Genomic DNA, 20,892 nt, shown 5'->3' on the forward strand with positions numbered 1-20,892 from the left:
GTATCCAACCTCTGTAAGGTGTCACTTGTAGCTTTTCTCTGAGAGCCAAGCTTGGATCTAACAAGGAGCTAACGCTGCCTTTTCCCAGGTCAGGTTCCCAACACATAATTCATTATCAGCTCTGCTTGCAATTCCAAAAAGTGATTCAGTATTTAAGTTGACCTGGAATAAGTTACAATACTTAAAACTTTTTTTTGTGAAGAGAGGATTTTCTTTCCCTTCCAGACACACAAAGAACATCGTTCCAAGTACACAATGCCTGGAAAGCTTTTTTGTATTATCTTGTTTTAAAGAGGATTTTTAATGAAAAAAAAAAGCTGTTCATGACATTGCCGCACCAGCAATGTTCCTCTTCCCCACCCCCCACCCCCAGTTCCTTGGGGTCGTTGGCCCAGGGCTACCCCAAATCGACGAAAAGCAGTTAAGGGTATGCAGAATTTGAAGCTGATCAATAGTGGGAAAGAGATTAAATAGAAAAGGGTTAAAGAATCACTCTCTATGAACACAGCTTCCAAGAGTGTTTTTCAGAAAGCCGGGAAATTATTCTCGTCTCCCGCAATGTGGTATCTAGCTTGGCTCCGTCAGGTACACAAACTACGGATGACCCTGGAGGCTTTCTTCTCTCACCGCGGCAATCTTCAGCAATCTTTCCCCAAGGACCTCAGCTCTGAAACCAACTAACCAGAAACTAGCTTGTTTTAAAGATGCGTATATTGAGATTGGCTCTAATTACTGCTATAAAGTTTCTAATGAAGTCTAAAGCACACCTCTCCGCTTTTCAGCCATAAGGTCAAAACATTCTACAGCAAAATTAATTTGAACGCGCACCCATTAAGGTGTTGCTTTCACTGCATTGCTCATATTGTTTGAGAAAACATCTGCCTCTAAGTTGGTCTTTTAACATAATGGCAACCTATAGTCCTTTAAGCAAAATTACGCTAATCTTTCCAGATTTCACCATCACTTTGAACTTAATCCTTTGAAAATATGAAGCAATGGAGTTACAGCATGCTTTCTAATGGGGAAAAGTGGAGAAAAATTGAAGGAAGATTGTCATATTCCTCCATCTCTGCTTGCAAGTCCTACTCATTACCATATCATGTTTCTTTCTCCCCCTCAAATACAGGAAGAGTGGTAAGCAGGAAAATAGTAGTGAAGGTAGTCAATTGTCTCCGTTGCTCTTCCAGGTGTGATACGTGAATTTCTTTTAGGTAACCAGTTAGCTGATGAATCCTACGACGAAAAAATGAATGTCTGTATTTTCCCGGATATATGTGGGTTTCCCCCTCTAAGATTCTAATTCTAAATGCAAAAGTGGTGACCTTTCTTTGGATATCCTGTTGGAGAGGGGTTGCAGAAGCTGGCTGCGGGAGATAGGGTTTGGGTGCCCGGCACGATGAGAGCTCCTGTGCTGTTCAGAAGATGCTGGGTGGCGCTGCAGGCCGGCAGCACCAGCACATCATGCTTTATGCACCCTACCTGGCATGGGTGACAAGGCAGCTTTCATTGGGCACATCCTTTTCCTGTAAGTAAAGTCGAGAGATACCACAAGGCATCCTGGGAGTTTCCTGGTAGCTCAATGGGAAACACAATGGGAAACAAAATGTCCTCCACTCGTGAGAGGCCAATTTGGCCTCTACGAGGTACAGCCTCCAAAGCAGAGAGGTGATTGCTCAGTAGTAGGACCCTTTTGAGACAGGCAGAAAATCCCACATGCAAAGGCTGGCAACTTCACTTGCAAAGGATCTCAAGAAACAGCTGTCAGAGAAACCCCCTGCCCAGCTTGAGGCCTTCAAGAGCAGCTGCCAGCCCAAGCAGTTCTCCCTGGGCAAGGTAGACCAACGGTCCGAGTCACTGCAAGACTGTTTCATACAAGGGCGATGGAGGAAGGTTAGGTATGGCGTTGGGCACGTGGTGGTGAGTATGAGAAGAACAATGACAGTCATGGTGATTTGAGAGAGCAGAATGTACCCAAGGGCTGCTTGACATTGTCACAGAAGGCTGATTGTAGCTGTGTGTCCACAAAGGATGGCAACAGCCACATTCTGGACCAGCTGAAATGTCAGAGCCATGCAGAGTGCGAGACGGTGATCTAAACTGGATGTGGCCAGAGGATTTGGCTTTCAAGGCGGTAACAGCTTAGGACTGCACTGTCAGACTGTTTTCTGCTTAGTCACCAAAGTATAAAAAGCACACTAGGAAACCAGGTAAGAATTGGTTTAATTTTTATTTCTTTTAAATGTGATTATACACATTCATATGTCTACTAAAATTCTGCACTGTTACGTTAAAGATACAGTACGATAACATTCAACTTGAGGTACTTCATATTTATATATCTGTCCTTCATAAATAATGCCACCAGTTGCTATAGTTGAGCAATATTCCAACCACACCTGGATGCAGTTGTGTCTGAAATAACAGAGTTTAAACATTTTTCAGTTCAGTGCAATTACTGTAGAAATTAGAACATTTACTTAAATACTTATGTCAGATATGTTAAAGTATATTACACCACAAATCCAGTAAAGCTTCCTTCTCCCTTCAGTTCATCATGTAAGATGATGTTACGTGTAATTTAAGTGGCATTTCTAAAATTTTCTCATTTTTCAGCTCCTGTTATGCTTCAGACAGGTATGTCTGGTCATATTAGAAACATAAACCAATAAATTCAGAAATACATACATTTAGAACCAAGTTTCTGTTTAGATAGAGGGCTCTTACTTGGAAGCAATCCTCTAATCCTACTGAGTTACTCCAGGTAGATAGTTTGATACTATCCACAAACACGTAACTTTGACCATAATGAATCTAACCTATTTTGGGTAGCTATGGCTCACACAGGCACCTAATTAAAGCCCTGATCCGTTTCCATGTGGGTAAAGGTTTCCATTATGGTGTGGCCAGCAGCAACTACTTAAACAGTATTGTTAAAGTTCAACACATGTTTTAAGATAACTAGTATTTCCATATGCCCAGTATGAGACACCTCTTTGTATATTTAACAGGCAAAGGTCTGGGATGTGACAGAGAATCTCCATGTGTGCAAAAATCTCCCGTTCCTTTTTCTATGATGAGCAATGCTGTGTGCCTGCATAGAGATTCCCTGCTGAATAAGTAAATCACTCTTTCGCCCACAGAACATAAAAGAGAAACCTTTTCTACGTATCAGAGATGCTGATCAACATTAATTTGTTAATCTGTTCATCTTAAAGTAATTTCTGTCCTCAGATACAAGGTTGGATATTCAGAGAAACATCCCAACTGTGTTGAAACTGCACGTCTCCCCCATTTCAGCCAGGGATGGATCCTGGAGTCAGCTACTGCACTCAGGGAGGGTGTCTGCGCCTCCAGTTCTCACTGGGTTGCTCTCTGGAGGAGAACAATTGACTGGTGTTTAGGCAAATTTTCAGTCCCAGCCACTAGCTTCCCCATAAATGTTCCAATTGACATTAGCAGAGTAATATTTGATGTTCAGATCTTTGTCTACATATATCAACTCTAGTTTCTGCAGCACCTTAAAAAATGCAGGTTACCCTGTTAGTTCTTCACATTCTTTAGAGGCAAGTAAAAAAAAAGAGAAAAGAAAGAAACCTAACCATCCTCTTATTAGTGCTCTGGCTTTTGATCCTAGAGCTACTTTTCAGTCATTCATCTTAGAAGCAGCTCCAGATTTAATTGCATTTTCTAAGGGATTGAAACTGAAAACTGTCAGCAGCGATGGTTAGCAGGCTTCATATCCCATTTTTTGAAACACTCAAGATAAAAATATACCAGTCAGAAAGAATACACGTATTTAATGACACAGAAACATCACCTGCAGTGCAGTCCTTTGCACAGTTCCTCCCGTCTAAGCTCACCGGCATTAATGGACTTAGAGTAACTCTGTACTGGACTGCAGTGCAACTCTACTGCATTGAGATTCTCAAACTAGGCAGAAACGCTTGTGAAAGGTTTTTCAGATCCAGCTGCAGAGAAAAATCTTTCAGCATCTCTGCAGTACATACCTTAAGTGTGAATTTTTTAAAAACGTTTTAAATCATTCCAATTTTTATCCATTGTAAACCAGCCAGTTTCATACATGGAAAACCCCAAACTCACCTCATTTTAAAACAAAAACAAAAACGTTTGGAATGGGCAACTCTGAGGCTTCTTGGCCATCTTAAGGCAGCTCAGATGCAGCGGCCGCATTCCACATCTCACAGAGCGGGGCCTTTGCTTCTCTTCTCTTGTTGGAAGTAACCAGCATCCCAATATTTATATTACTTTGAGAAATGAGTGGTACCATTTTCGGCATCTGCCACTGTGCCTCACTATAATTGAACATGAGTAGTAAAGACAGAAGAGGTGCATTTAAATTCACAGCTACAGAAGGAAAGTAATTTAGCATTGTGCTACTGGCATAAGGGCTGCTGGCTCCGTAAGAGGCATACAAGCAGGGCCTTTTTTCCAGCTGGAACGCGGTGGAACGGAGTTCCGGAACCTCTTGAAAATGGTCACATGGCTGGTGGCCCCGCCCCCTGATCTCCAGACAGAGGGGAGTTGAGATTGCCCTCTGCGCCACATGGTGGGGGCACGGGGGGCGGGGCCACCAGCCATGTGACCATTTTCGCCAAGGGTGATTTAAACTTTTAAAAGCTCCCCCCTTGTTCCAGCTGACCCAAAGTGACGTCATCGGCCTTGGGAGCATGCGTGAACTTTGCTCGCGCACATGTGGTACCAGCGGCACCACCTCCCACCAAGAGTTGCCCCCTGTGCTAGCAACCCACAGAGTTCCACCACCTCTTTTCCCAGAAAAAAAGCCCTGCACACAAGTATTCACTGATTTTCTCTTTTGCTTCCAACTTCATTCATAAAAAAATAGCACAACCATGATCCTAGTGAAGGGGAGGGGGGCTGAAGAGTGCAGCCTAACATTGCTCCTAACATAGCTCCTGACTATCCCCCCCTGTTCCTTTTCCCAACAAAGTCAATAGCAGCCATGCGCTTCTATGGGAAATATAAAGTGCTGTACCCAGATACCATTCTGCTGGGGCAAAATAAACACTACAGGCACAGAGAGCACAGGAAGTGACATGGGACCAAGAAGTTAAAAGGCCCAAATGCTAGCTTTTACAGATCCGACAGCAGGGTAAAACTGTGTCTGAAAGCAGAGGAACGTGATTGGCGACCGTCTATCCTGCTCAAACCATGCAATTTCACAGCATTTTTTATTATGGGTTCCTGAATAACATGTAAGTATAGTTAATTGCTTTGGGAGAAAGCCTGCAGGATCCTTTCCCAAAAACATTATGCACCAATTACACGAATTGTCAGACTGTTTTCATGTAGGTCGTTTTGTAAACAACTCCTATATATTCTGAGAATATTTAAACAACGGGAAAAATGTGTAATTTGTTTCATATTATATAACGCAGTGATTAAGACATAAGAACAGGCACTGTTCTAAAAAAAAAGCAGCATACACATTGCTTTTCTTTGTATGTGTCAGAAACGTTTGGCTTTAGATTCTTCCATGTCCGGGGCACTTCTGGGCACTGCAAACAATTCCAAACACTAATAACCAGATGCCAGGATTCCAGCAGTCTAAAGCATTTAGAGTAATAATACTAACGGATAATGAATCAAATAGGAAAAATATTGTAATTGGATGGATTCAATGTAACGTTCAGGTATGGAGTACCTTCAGCGAGATACTGAAACTGTTCATGTTTACCTTAAAGAAGAAACCACTTGATCATCAACTTAGTAGTATGGAAGTAAAACAAACTAAGAAACAAAGCTACTTTGCAGATATAAAACAGGGGGAAAAATCAGCTTAGGATTACGGCCCTATCCTTCTGAAAGTGGGCTTTTATTTCACGAACATGCAGTTGCTCTGTGTCCTTCAGTGATGCTCCTTCCCTTCCATTTTTACTACCGGTCAGCCTGCCGTCTTTTCCTGCCAGGAGTGTAGGCCGTTCCGCATGAAACCTGACAACCAACTGGGGCGGGCGGGGGGGGGGGGGGCGGGAAGGTGCAGAATGCTTTCGGCCAATGAAACTCGCATTTCAGCTCTGACTTGAAGACTGTCACAATACAAATCTGCAGGCAAAACACCAGTGCAAAGTATCCCTTTTTTAAGGCTGGAGTCACTGATGGTGTTAGAATCACTTAAAAGCACACGTGTAACCCACGCGCAAATGAAATGTACAATGAGGTCTAGATGTTCATTTGAATTATTATTCTGGGTTGTGTAGTTATGAATGCTACCCAATGCGACCATTTGCTGCAGAGACAACCAGACGGAGTATTGCAGTCGTGTGATTATCTGGCCCAGCAGCTGCACAATAAATTCTGCAAGGGTGCATCTTGGCTTACTATTAATCGACATTAATTAATATTAATCAATATTCTAAGCATAATTGCATTACGTCCAGCCTAATGTTTGGTTCTTGCTCAGAAAGGCATAGGGTCTTTGGAGCCAACTTGCTTCTCACTATTTAATTATCCAATTACTAAATTTGTGTGGGATTAATAACATTCAAGATGCAGTTAAGGGAACAAAAATTGCAGCTGTAGAACTAATACATTCCATTGCGACTGACAGCAATGTAAACCTCCAAAGATTTTTAGTTATTACTGGGAGGAGAAAAATGACTCCATACTAAACATGTTCTTGCTCAACTTAAAAAAAATAATAACCCGCATAAAACTAACTGCCTTTTTAAATACTTTGATAACAAAAAGAGACTGGAACCAAAAAAGCAGTCTGTATAATAGCTGCCTTGCTTGATTAAATGGAGAAATACATCTCTATATATTTTACAAAGCAAAGGAACCACTACTACTACTATTGAAGCACTGCAATAGCAGAAGCATTTACTTCAATACGCTGGCGTAATGCAGCATGACCTTTTATAGCTAGATTCTGAGGCGCTCAAAGAGAAGCCTGTGCATGAGAGCCCCCGAGAGACGGCTTATCTGGCCAGTGTTCCCCCTTAACCAAACTTGTGCATGGCGATGATGTTGCTGCTAAACCAGCATCAAGTCTGGGAGGGGTGGGAGATCCGAGAAGCAGGAAAGCTGAAGGAACGCGAAACCTGAGAAGTCTGTAATAAACTAGTCTACAAAGGCATGGGAGAGGGATAGAAAAAAATCCCGCTTTTAAAAAACAAATTAAAGAACGGTATTGGCAGCTACCATAGAGGGTAGGTGCCAGGTGTGGGAAGGCTGGGAAACTCTGACTCTTAATTTACTACAGCAAGAGCCAAGTCCACTGACACCTTAATGACAAACAATGTTTTCAGGGTATAAGCTTTCGAGAGTCAAAGCTTCCTTCTTCAGATACCAACTGAAGCTCTTAATTTGCTAGTTTGCTTGTTCTTGAGATTTTCCAGTCAAAGACGATGATTACATTTTGGCAATGAAAGGGTTAGACTGCATTTAGGGACATTCTGTGTGGTCCCAGGTGCTTCGGCAGCGTGATGAGAGGGAGCTCTGTGATGGGGCCCACAGGCAACCCTCTCCCCTCTCCAGCCAGCCAAGGCGGGGTGCAGCTCAGGCCTGGGTGCGGCCCATCTGGGCCCATTTTCTGGGCCAAAGGAAAGCAAGCAGCTCACCTGAGCGCCTAATTGGGCAAGCGGTCCCAGGAATGCCAATGCTGCCCTTACCGAGGATGGCGGGCCCTTTGGATGGAGAGGTCGACCCAGAGGAAGCCAAGGGGGGGGGAGCCACACTGGGGGGCGGCTGAGTGCAGACAAGGGCAAGGATTAAGCCACATGTCGGGGTCAGTGCTGTGAACCAGACTCCCCAATATCCTTAAATAATATTGGAGATTGCTAGCAATTACCATCTAGTTGGGCACCTTTCTTTACAATGCTAGGCACATGGGAGGCTGGCCTCTGCCCAGCTTGTTGTGCATGCTCAGCACCCAGGACTGGGCCAGCAGGGACTGCAAGCTCCTAAAATGGATTTGAAGTCCTTCCTCCCCCCAATTTCTTCAAAAAGGAAGGGAGGCCTTTCATCTCATCACCTCCAAGAGCATTGTGTACATCTCCCTGACACTGCTGCTTACCAAGAAAAAAAAACTGAAGGGGCTTCTCAAGAAATCCAAAAGACCAAAGATGCACTGAAATGTGGTTACGTGAAGAAAAGGTACAGAACTGGCTAGACAACATGCCTGGAAAAGCTTGCATGCAACAGATGATGCGACGGCTGAACTTCAGCAAAGAATCCAAGAATGAGAGATTGAACAACGGGCAGGTAAGCAAAAAGATTTAAAATAATACTCTTCTATCTAGTTGCTATCAAATAGTACTTAGATAGACTGCCTCTGAACATGGAAGTTTCTTTAGCAATCATACAAAGACTTTCGTGACCTTGGTCCCTCATATCTTCAGAACTGCCTGTCTCCCTATGCCCCACCCAACATCTTCACTCATCTCAACAGGGCTTCCGGCAGGCACCACTCTGCAAATGGGCAAGAAGCACATTCTCTGGTGTGACCCCCCCACTTTGTGGAATGGCCTACCTAAAGAGGACAGGAAAGCTCCCACTCTCTCGGCTTTCAGCAAACATTGCAAAACTAAACTATTCAGGAGGCCTTTTTCACTCAGATAATAGGCATGTGCTGTAAGAAATGATAAAGGGACAGGCACTGTAGACTATTCTCCTGGGTGCTCTCTGTTAATATGTTCCTACTGGGAGTTTCCATGTTGTTTAATGCATCATTTCAAATTCCTTCTGCTTTGTTTCTGCAATGTTTTATATTTGTATTTGGATCCATGCTTCTATTTTAAGATGTCTGTAACCCATACCGTATTGTCAGAAAGAGTCCAGTAGCACCTTTAAGACTAACCAATTTTATTGTAGCATAAGCTTTCGAGAATCAAGTTCTCTTCGTCAGATGCATGGTACAAACTGTGAAAAACAGAATACAGCAGGGTATAGATCCAGAGGAGTTAGATGCATCTGGCTGTGGTTCTCGAAGGCTTGTGCTGCAGTGGAATTGGTTGGTCCTGGAGGTGCTGCTGGACTCTTTTTGATTTTGCTACTACAGACTAACACGGCAAACTCCTTTGAACCTTTACACAAGCAAACTGATCCCCACATCAAAAGGAGCTGTTTGCATCTCCATATCAAAGGAGTTGTTTACATCCCTCCTCTCCTCCTCCCCTCCCCTCTCCTCCTCTATATTTGGCCAGTTTCCTTCTGCCCTCCATGCATCTGACGAAGAGAACGTGATTCTCGAAAGCTTATGCTACAATAAAATTGGTTAGTCTTAAAGGTGCTACTGGACTCTTTCTGATTTTGCTACTACAGACTAACACGGGTAACTCCTCTGGATCATACCGTAGTGTGTTATTGAATGGCCCAGCGGTTGACAGTGTTGACTTACACTGCGTAATCCACCTTGAGTCTCAGTAAGAAAGGTGGACTATAAATAACATATAAATAAAAAGATTAAAAATTACCGGAACTGATCACGTATCTGCAGACAACAAGCTAAGCATCAATTGGGGTCTGAAACCTGGCTCTCCCTTGCGATATCCCTCTTCTTTCAGGCATAAAAGATAAGCTCTGGGATCTGCCCTCCTTGAACCCCAGTGCCGTTGGTACTGTCTGAAGAGCACTGGAACTGTACAGTTACTTTCCCACACTGAACCTCTGTCATCCCTTCCTGTCCAAAATAGCTGAGTTCATTGCCATCCAGAATCACGCTAGCGGTGTAAAAGGTATCGGGTTCAATTTGCACAGGATACTCAAACCACACTGGGAAAGTGTTGCTAGATCCATCTGAGAAATACTTGCTCAAGTTCTGCCCCAGGATAACACCTTGGCGTTTGAGTTCAATCTTGGCGCTGTACTCTGCAGATCCGCAGCTGGAGCCATAGAGCCCAAAGCCAGCAATGAAAACGCGCTTATCGACCGCAAACTGGATGCTGTCACATCGGCCTCTGTAACGCCACTGGTTGCTGCGGTAGGCACAAGACTGAAAACGGTGGCAACGCTGTGGAACGAGGCCTTTCCGGGCATTGCTCACAAACTGCAGCTCTGGCTTTTTGGCAGCCGTGTACCAAAGAAAGATATCATTTGTTTCGTTGAGGGTCAGAATGCCAGACTGAGCGGCGCCGTTGGCAAAGTCATCAAGTGCCATTGTAGGGATGCGAATGAGATAGAGCGCCTTCCCCAGGACTTTGCGCTTATTTTCTATGCTCGCCGGTAATTCTTGCCGTTGACACTCTACTTCGGCCCAACCGAGAGCCGCTTCGAAAACCACAATCTCTTTGGCGTTCAAGGTCTCCCTCTGGAGAATGCTTTCAAGGGTTTGAAAATCAATGTCACAGAACCCCTCGGACTTCAAAGCCAGCTCCGCCTGGGCATCAATCACTTCCCAGCAGCGTTCCGTCAGGTCTGGCTCCTCAAACAGGCAGCTCTGGGAGAGCAGCACGCACGCGTTTTTTGCACTCAGGCTCGTCTCTAGGAAGTTGACGCAGGCTCGGGCCAGATGGGGAACGATGTATTTCTTGGCAGCGTAAAGAGTCGCCAGAACCGTATCAGCGGCCAAGTCAATCTCGTCACAGTATATGTACCTGTAATAAAAGGTATACTTGTAATGCTGTTGTTTAGCAGACAGCAAAGGAAGGGAGGGAGGGAGGAGACAGTGGGGGAGAGCCACTGGTCAGCAATAATGGAAGCTAGGGCACACTAACAAATTTATTCAGTAAATACTTATTTTAGATATTTAAATTGCAGGGCTGTCAGTGGATGAAAGATGATCGCTCATGTTTTAACTGCTTCATTAACAGATCGAAAGTTAACCACATAGCATGTTCTTTAAGCTTCAATATAAGTTCCTTTCTGAGAAGGCAACAAAAGTGTCAGCTAACTCACAATTTAAACAAAAGCTACTAGTGAATCACTGCAGAAGACCCTCTTTTAATATTTCGTTCCCATCCCACCAAACAAATAGTGGCAACAAAAGAAGTCTCAGCAAAAAACAAGGAAAGGGTGCCCGTAACTCACATCCTGACCAATCAAAAATTTAGTTGCTTAATCTAAACCTTGCAACCTTATTGCTATTGTGGTGAACTATCGGGGGATGTCAGGAGGTAAAATGCCAACAGGCACCTTCAAAAAAGACATAAAGTACTTCTTTACGTAATAGCTCATGGAATTCACAAATGTAGTGATGGATTAAAGCTTTCATTCCTCCAGTCCAGAGGCCGTATATTCCTGAATACCACCTACTGCAAGGAAACAGCGCAGGAAGGATGCTACCTTCACATGCCCTGTTTGTGGGTCCACAGAAGCATCTATGGTGGCCATCACTGTGGAAAGAGGAAGCTGGGCCCTCGGTCTGGGCCAGCTGTGCTCTTCTTATGCTCTCCAAGTCTCTCAAGGGAGCCAACTGCACTGTGTATATTTTAGCTGGTTCACCTTGTGAACGGAGAGCTCTCCAGAGACCAGGCTGCATAAGTCATCAGGAGGCAGGTTCTGGTGTGCGCTCGCAGTTTGCTAGGGGAGCTGGCCAGATCAGAAGCAGCTTGGCTGTCCCTCTAGTGAACTGAAAGCATGTTCCAAAATATGTGCTCTGAGGTACCCTCGGCTTGAGCTACTTGTATGCATCCAGATCCCCAGCCTGGCCACAAAGTGAAGGGAGAGAGACTTACTACAGCAAGGGAACAAGAAAATGCTTCGCTTACACATGCTCTAGTTTCAGTTTTGCAAATTGTAAGCACCAAAACTGCCTTTTTTTGCAGTTTGCAAGGGAATCCACAGTAATTTTCACAATATGAAGCATTTGGGTGAAAACAGGCAAGTTGGTTTTGACACCCACAGAAATTCAGCATTAATCAGAATATCCATGGCATCCCACAGCCGCAAAAATTTCTAAATGGCTAAAATAGAAATACGTTTCTTTCAGAGATTTTACTACTGTTGAAAAACTGGATAGGTAGCCAAACATTTCTGGGAGAATATATTTTGTAATTTCACTGAATAAAGTGAATCTGTTTTTGAACACCTCTGATGAACCGAGATTGGTGTAGGAAAAAGGAATAAAGATAGTTGAGCAATCATCATTTTAAAACGCATGTACTGTTTGTGCTACTTTTACCACGAGAGGCAGAAAACATTTCAAACTAATGTGCAAAGCCCTAAGGTCAATCCCATTTAAGCTCTTGTTGAAAAGATTCATGCTTAGGCCTTTAAGGGTTCCTCCATAGACCAGTGATGGTCATTTACAGCATAAGCTCCCTTGAATGTCAAACGCTCTAACGCGTACCTCTAGCTGCAACAGCAGACAACTGCTTTTCAGCGTCACAAGGAAAACAAAGTAAAGGCGACACTCTAAAAAGGTAAATATTTAATATATTGTCGAAGGCTTTTACGGACGGAGAACGTTAGTTGTTGTAGATTTTCTGGGCTGTACGGCCGTGGTCTTGGCATTGTAGTTCCTGTCGTTTCACCAGCAGCTGTGACTGGCATCTTCAGAGCTGTAGCACCGAAAGACAGAGATCTCTCAGTGTCACAGTGTGGAAAAGATGTTAGCAGGTAATTTATATCTACTCAGGAAGGTGGGTTTGGGCTGAGTCATCCTGTAAGAGTTTCCCAGGGTGTGGAATGCTACTGGGGGGAAGCTTCACTGTATCCTGAGGAGGTTCTTTTGTATATGGATTGGTGCTTGATATGCTAATCTTATCTGCAGGGCTACTGTAAGATGTATATTGTTAGTCTGGTGTTTTTCAGGACTGGAAACCATGCCCTATTCATTCTTACAATGCCAAGACTACGGCTATACAGCCCGGAAAATCTACAACAACTAACGTAAATATTTAACTTGCAGTTAGCTACACATGAAGGAGTCATCATATACGGCAGCAGCATGAGGATTTTCACCTATATATTTCTGAAAAAAATGAAACTTTCAGCAGTGGAACTGCTGCTTGATTTTTGATAGATTAAATGCAGCTGTTAAAGGGGAGCTGGAACAGTAAAGGGCACACATTGTACTGGGTTTTATTTCTGTCTGCATCTGGCAAGCAAAATAAATAGTTTTACTTCCTTTTATATTCAGAACCCATGAAACAACAATTGGTCATGAATTATAGTTGTTCTCTACCATCTTATGTATGATTTGTATGCAGCAGATGTGTTCCAACACCACACTTAAAATTTCCATGGGTAGAAGGTGTGTGTGGGGGGTGGGATACTATTCCCCCCTCCTGCAGTGGCTCTCCAACTGCTCCCTGAATCTATTCCTTGGGGTCCCCCAGGAGCACCATTCCAGGGGCCACAGCAGGAAGGAGGAGGCAGGGACGCTTTGCTCCACAGATGCTAGGAGAGATTCAAGCCAGCAGACTAGATCATAGAATAGATAATGGTGTGTCCCAGACCAAGGGCCATATTTTGCTTTAATTATGATATATAAGTCACATCATATATTTTAGCTTCTCCATTAAACATGAACAAATTACAATAGGAAGATGAGAAACAGATTATCAAAAAAATGGGATGGGGGGATGGTATCAAGGAATATCATACAGTCAGGGCTTTTTTTTCTGGGAAGAGATGGTGGAACTCAGGACTGCACAATGACGTCACTTTGGGTCAGCTGGAAAAAGGGGGGAGTTTTTTAAAGTTTAAATCGACCTTGGCGAAAATGATCACATGGCCAGTGGCCCCGCCCCCTGATCTCCAGATAGAGGGGTGTTTAGATTGCCCTCCGTGCCACATGGCGTGGAGGGCAATCTAAACTCGTCTCTGTCTGGAGATCAGGGGGCGGGGCCACCGCCCATGTGACCATTTTCAAGCGGTGCCGGAACTCCGTTCCACCGCGTTCCAGCTGGAAAAAAGCCCTGCCTACAGTATATATACAACCCAGCATGTGTTATGCAGCCAGTATCTATCTAGCTCTGCTGGTGATGTCCCAATAGTGTTGGCCTGTTTTGGCAACTTGGAGTTGAGGGGGGGAGCTATTCTTAGGGTGCACCTGTCTGCCTTGCCTGGTCTTGTTCCATTACCGTATACACCAAGTACACAGTCAAGTACACAGACGATCACACAACTGAAATCAACAAGCGTTTAAACACACTCAAATGTGCCCTAATCGAGCGCATCTCTTAGTACCTGTGTTTAGCCAGATAACACCACTTCATACAGCGAACGTTACAGGGGCTACAGCTAATCTACACCAATAAGGTCTAACTGAAGAACCCGTAATGCAGCTTTGGCCATTGCCTCTGCTTACAGAGTAAGAGAATGATAGACTCTTTGCCCTTTTGACTTGTTTTCACCAAGAACTAAACTTGTATTTAAAAAGCTAAATAAAGTACAATCCCTGTGATATTTCTGACACGTCTGACCACAAGAAAGGGCAGTGACATCTTGGTTGCGTGTAACGTGCTGTGATCGCCTTCTTATGAAAACTATCTTCCCTCGTTGGACTCCATACATGTCTGTCCTGACAAACTCTGCAGGTACAAGCGGTATACATTAATCTGAGGAAATGTTACGAAGCTTTTTTTTAATAACCTGAGACAGCCCAATAACGACACTAAGATCTATCAGTAATAAGTTCAGCCTCCACCCTAATCGATGAAATATTGAAGCGATGTTCACCAGATATGAAAAACAGTGGCATAAACCACAGCAGAAATTAAAGAATATTATTGTGTAAAAAAAAAAAGTACATAGATCTGCACCTACAACTTTCACTTTAATTTCTGAATTTATGAACAACTTGCTTTTCCTTATGTCCCACTCCCCAAGCAAGACAAGAAAACCATACTGGAGGGGAGGGGAATTTGCAAAAAATTTTTTTAGATATTTTTCCACAATTTTAAAGGCTAAAATTGCATTTATGAAGAACTTTTGATTTTATATATATATTTAAAAATAGTTTATAGAAAGTAATTACTGACCACATTCCAGAAGTCAGAATGAGACCTGAATAGACAGGAATGATTCATATTTACAAAAGGGATGATGTACGTACACACACACACACACAGAGGAAATCGGAATGTTTCAACCATGTTTTCAAGGAGACACCAGAGAGAGGACAGCACTGTCATATTATTCTCCCTTCTTCATATAGTTTATTAACTGAGGGTCTTACTAAAGTTTCTAGCGGACTAAGCAAGAGATTTAGGAAGACAGGCTTCCATCTACAAATGGGACTCTTTTTAGTGATTAAAAACACACAACTACAGACGCTGTATTTCTAAGACATGATTGACTCCCCGTGCCTAGTTCTCCATTTATAATAACGCCGAACTTTTACTAGTACAGATTTTACTTCCAGAGAACGGGGCTTACTTCAGCATAGCGAGGAAAGCAGCGGGCTCCACATCTGGTATACGGATTTCATCTTTGTCCTCTGCAAGCTCTCCATAAAACATGGCATGGAATACAGAACTCCCAACAGCTAAGACATACTGTTTGAAAAGGGAAATATTGTTTCATACTTTAGAATAAAATCTATTGCCAAAATAATACAGAAAAGGTAGAAATTACAGTGAGCATTGAAACCAAGGCTGTGCAAGGTATAATTGGTTTCCAGAGAGCCTTGCGTGTCTTCAGCATTTCATGTGATTTTTTTTTTTTACAGCAAAGCTAATTGCTGAGTTTTCCATTGGCTTTTGGAAACCTTTATAATTCTTGAATGCACTCCTGTTTTTCTACAATGCTACCCACACTGAAAGCCAGTGTGGTGCACTGCGTAGAGCATTAAAATAGGGATGCCTCAGTTCAAATCCTGGACAAGCCAGAAAGCCAACTATTTGTCAGCCTAAACTACCTTTCAGGGTTATTGTGGGGCTAAAAGAGGGCTATAGAGACTGCCCTGAGCCCTTTGGGGGCAGGGCAGAGTAAAAATAGGAGGGGGAAATCAAGAACACAGTAACATAGTGCTTAAGGTGAGGGGAACTGCTAAAGCATTTCACTGGGCAAAGATGCTTAAAAGCCTATATTATTACATCCATCTGGAGCTCAAGCCTCCTACACTGAGTCATAACAGGAGAGGTTTCCCTCACTTTTCCCGTGTCGAAGCTGGTGACGCAGCTGTTGCTTACTTTGTGTCCTGGTAACCGCTGGGTCCCACCTGGCGGCCCAACCACAAAATGAACATCGGCCATCAAGTCGTTGTTGAACATCACTGCATTTCTACAAACAGAGGCAACGTGTTAATTCAGGGCGTTCAGCATCAGGTTCCCTCCCCACTTCCAGGCATTTCAGCCCCTTAAAACCTTTCATCAGTGTTTCGACAACAGCATAAGAAAAGAAATACCCGGGTGACACATTTTAAGAGACTTCATGACCACTGTCTTTATTCAAAGTATGATGTTACCAAAAAGCTCGGGCAAGAACTTTTTGCAGAAAGTAAAACCCAAGATCATGTGCCAAGCCAGAGGCAGAGAAGCACATTCTCTATGTCTCACTTAGCACCTTTGCAGAAGAAGGAAAACAACTGAACTGCGCTGCTGGAGAAGAGAAACATTCCTCCCTCTTTTCAACAGGGGTGACAAGAAAGAGGCTATCCTGAACATGGAAAACATTTCATTCCAGACTGCTGGTAGACCGAAATAAAAACTTACCTTTCTCGGATAGTGGGGTACAGTCCTTGCCAGTTGGGAGCAGGGATAATATTGTTGTTATTGATATTCTGCTGATGGTACTGCTGGACAGCAGCTGTGTTACTGTTAGCTGGCTTCTTTCGGGGGAAAATATCAGCAGCCATCTTCTTCTTCTTTTTAGTCTTCAAGGTAATGATTTCATAGCAAACGGGAGGTAACTTGCTGCCGCCGCCGCCACTGTTTACCTTCTTAGAGCTTTTCTTGGACCTGTTCTTAACTGTCTCTGGAAGCATCAAGAAGAAGGTGAGACATTTCATGTTCTTTCCCTTGTCATCTACCATGAGTATCCTGGTCTGTTTAATCAGATAGCCTAACTAGGTAACAGAGAGAGCAGAAGATGCTAAAACAGGCAGCAGAAAAAAAAAAAAAAAAAAAGGAGATTGTGCTTCTTTTCCAGCCAGACAAGGTGACCTTTCCTAGCGTGCTGAATAAGAAACCAGCTTTTATTCAAGTTTGATCCAATACTTGATCTGTTAAACTCCTCCTAGTCATGATTCCCAGTTTCATTTGCTTGTGAGCGCTTTCCCCTCAAACGCCTGGGAACTGAATCACCTGAAACTGCGATGCTGTGCGAAGCAAGGTTAAAGCAAGATGTGCTGCCTGTTCGTCAGCTGGCTCAAGTTGTGCGCTGAATGGATCTGAACACAGTAGGTGTTAAAGCTCTGCAGATGGAGGCAGACAGGCAGCGTTCGGAGCCAATCGCTGATGTCACAAGTAACGATTGGTCCGGCAGCACAGTGACTCCCACTGTAGATGTGCATAGCTCTAATATTAAAAAAAAAAAACACCCAGTGGCTACACTCTCATTTAATGATCGGTTTAAGTGGTAAGAGAAACTGCTTGCTCAAAGTGAATCCAATAGAAATGATCTGAACATGAGCCTTTTCTAGAGGTCCTTGGCTAATAAGCTGCCCTCAATGTCACACTCGTTTTTACATAAGGAAATTTTTTCAGAGACCCCAGTAAAGTAAGAATGAGTAATACGGTTTTCACGAAAATGAGAAATGTTTGCAAGCAGAGCACAAACAGAGTTGAGAGTCCGCCCCCCCCCCGCAAATTCTTTTCCCATTGTGTGATCAAAACAGCTGAATCAGATGGAGCTCATATTCAAACTAAAGCAGATTAACTTGCAGCATAAAACGGACCGACAACACGTTCAACGGTTTCCTTTTCAGGGCGGTTTATATTCTCAAATTAAATGAATAGGGATGAGGTCATTGCACAAGCTTTTAACTATGTTTTGCTGCTAACGTAACGGTCCTTCACAGCCATTGCAACTCGCTAAGCAGAGGCTAATTAGGTCAGATTACACTGGAGATGGTTGCGTAGCATCACAGCAAAATCTCTCCATGTGCAACCCAGAAATAAATTTCTACACCTTTCAATTGTTCAGAGGGGGAAAATTCTTCTTTCATACGGAAGAGACTCACTAAAATTCCATGCCGACAAGATGCTTGCTTAATACATCAATGCCACCCAGACTGAGCACAAAGACAGAATCTGGTCTAACAGTCTCCGGGCATAAAGGAAGAGCTCGCCCTCTGTTCCAATGCCAACTTATTTATTCACTTCGCTGAATCGTTCCATCATTCTGTTCTCATTCATTTTATCCTCACAACAACCCTGCGGAAAGTGTGTGACTGGCCCAAGGCTACCCAGCAAGCTTCCATGGCAGAGTGGGGATTTGAACCTGGGCCTCTCAGATCCTAGTACAACACTCTAACCGCTGCACCGCGCTGGCTCTCCATGTGTTAGACCACAACATGCTTTTTGCGGGCAAAGAGAGAAAAGGATACTGCAAACTTCTTATGCTTTTACCCAAGGGGGCAAGCGCAAGGAGTATGTCCTGGGTGCTTCTTTGCCTGATAAAAGAGCATCCCTGATTACCAGGGAAAAGGCTCTGCTCAAACTACTGAGCAGCTCAATGCTCTGTCCTACTTCCCTTGAGCTGTGGCAGCATCACAGCATCAGACTGAGAGCATAACATAAATCAAAACCCATCACTTTCTGCTAGAAGCATGCCAAAAACAAACAACAATCAGCCTTCAAAATTAAGGGTATTCTTTCCCCAACACCTGGCATCTAATAGGTTAAACCACTTCCCTTCTAGCTGAAATATTCCCTGTTTTGTGCAGTTCAGAAAGGAGCCTGATAACAGAGTCATTACAGAAATGTGGTTGATAGCCCGGAATAGAAAATGGCTTGCAGTGAATATAACTCTTCAAACAATCCATAGGATCTTCAAGGATGGAGTACGTTTCAGGCCAAACTCCATTCTCCAACAGGTCTCAGCACATCTACACAAGAAGGTGCAGATGTCCACAGAGACTCACTGTGCGCAGCTGCAGCCTTACACAACACACACATGGTTCTGCAAAGGGTAAAATATACCATTTCGGCGCAATCAATGCCACAGGAACCTTGCAGCCTCTTCTTGGTCTGGCTGGCCCACCTTGCCAACGTCTGTTGCCCAAAGGATGCCACACAAAGGGGCGGGGGGGGGGGAGGAAGCAGCGCAGAGGCACTTGTGTGGCACAACTGCAGCGGCATTCAGGAGCAGCTCCGCCCTTGCACCGGATCTAACGAATGCCGTCTGCATTGGGCTGTCTTTAAAGGCAACTCAGAGGCTTCAATTAATGCAAAATGCAGCAGGTTGTCTTTAAATGGGGATGAGCTGCTGTGGACACCTAATGCCTTCCTTGAAGGATCTACACAGGCAGCCTATTCTCTTACAGGTTTGTTTTAAGGCGCTTAGAAAGCATTCCTGACTTGGGACCCACACATCCGAAGGACTCCAGCATGTACCCTCTCGGTTCCTCCCGCCTGAAGTGGCTCTTCCATTGGAGGATGGGTCCTTAGCCTGAGGAAAGGCTTCGGACTTTGCTCAGTGCAGTGGCAGGATGCATGGAAACATCTCCCCGCATCAACCTGTGTATAAAGAGCTTCTGCTCAAGCTCTCCTCTCTGGTCAGAGTTCTTTGTTCCGCCTCTGAGCTTAAGGCCTCCTCAGTCACGGCGCCAAAGCTTTGAAATGAGCCACCAGGAGAGGTTCACAGGGTGCCTGCTGCTGCCTACTTTTAGAAGGGTGTGCGAGAAAAAGTTAGACTAGTTATATATTTGTTGTATTCGTTGTTAAAAAATGAAAAATAAAGGTTTTTTTTTTTAAAAAAAGAAGGGCGCGCAAGGCCCCTTTTCGCAAAGGACTCCTCGCTGAGGTAGTTCTTTCGTGATTAATGTCAAGGGCTGCCTGAAGACGGCCAGTGAATTGGGGCTGTCAGGCTTCGAGTTCTACTGATACTTGTTGACTTATTTTTTGTATCATATTTCTCACTATTTTGGATTTTATTAGCAGTCTTTGGAGAAAGAAAGGATTACCAATATTTTAATACACAGAAAGGAAATGATACACAATGGACACAGAACGCAGCTCAAAAAGCGGTATGGCTACAAAGCTGTAACACGCCCATATGCTGGCGGGCTGCCTTAGCCCAGCAGGGCTCATTCATGAATATATCAGCGCAGGATGAAAAAGAACTAGGCGGTATCGAAGACATGGAGTTGCTGTGGAAAACTGTATCCCCGTGTTGCGCTCTTTCCTCTCCCATTGCATTGTAAGTTTCCCCTCCCTGGTCTACACCGTTGTGTGCCAACAGGATAGGGAAACTCTAATGTGAGAATGCTGTTCTTAGGGACAGCCCCGTTCTGGAATGGCTCAGTCTGCTCTGAATACCTTAACACATACAACTGCTACGGAGTACAGATTACTGCAACAATGGCAGCTGTATCCTCTGTATGGCCCACTGGGTGTTATCCTGTCTGCTGACCAGACCATCAGTTGCAGCTGCTCTGTAAACATGTTTCAAAATCACAAGGTTACCTTGACCTAGCTGGCTTCATGACGGGCTCAAATGTGACTGCGATGTTACACAGGCAATGGTGCCAAGGACCACTTTTGGGTCAGATATTTGATATAACCACAACAGCTTTGTACAATACCCCTGTCCTGTTTCTGGAAGTGGTCTCTTTGCACTTGCTGGGATGCTATGACAGTGCAAAACCACCTTCCTACTGAGGTATTACATACTAGACAGCCCTCCCTGCTCCAGTTTCATCTAGAATGCCTACATGAGTGTATACATTTTGAGTAGGGTAGAAATAGAGAAGACACATTTTGTAAACCTGAGTGCAATTTTAAAATGCCTGACTACATCCCTGAGCTCCTAATGGGACAAATACTAAATACTATGGAAGAAAACAGTACATTAAATTCACAC

The 20,892-nt window shown here is 43.9% G+C and overlaps 1 protein-coding gene across 4 annotated transcripts in view; it reads right to left on the reverse strand.

The window, feature by feature from the left end:
• Positions 1-2,208: 2,208 nt before the first annotated feature.
• BTBD3 (BTB domain containing 3) overlaps positions 2,209-20,892 on the reverse strand; it is a 28,657-nt gene continuing 9,973 nt past the window's right edge. Inside the window, exons 1-6 of one of the 4 annotated variants that reach the window (XM_054983860.1) lie at positions 16,581-16,900; positions 16,059-16,149; positions 15,304-15,422; positions 9,456-10,574; positions 4,102-4,313; positions 2,209-2,412 (exon numbers count right to left, since the gene is read on the reverse strand). In XM_054983860.1, coding sequence (XP_054839835.1) covers positions 9,542-10,574; positions 15,304-15,422; positions 16,059-16,149; positions 16,581-16,900 — 1,563 coding nt within the window. In that variant the 3' untranslated portion in view covers positions 2,209-2,412; positions 4,102-4,313; positions 9,456-9,541. Of the gene's footprint in view, positions 4,314-9,455; positions 10,575-15,303; positions 15,423-16,058; positions 16,150-16,580; positions 16,901-20,892 lie in introns of those variants that run through there. The other 3 variants (XM_054983877.1, XM_054983868.1, XM_054983850.1) reach the window with 3 other exon arrangements.

The sequence above is a fragment of the Eublepharis macularius genome, chromosome 1 (assembly GCF_028583425.1).
Source record: "Eublepharis macularius isolate TG4126 chromosome 1, MPM_Emac_v1.0, whole genome shotgun sequence".
In the NCBI taxonomy this organism is placed as follows: Eukaryota; Metazoa; Chordata; class Lepidosauria; order Squamata; family Eublepharidae; genus Eublepharis; species Eublepharis macularius.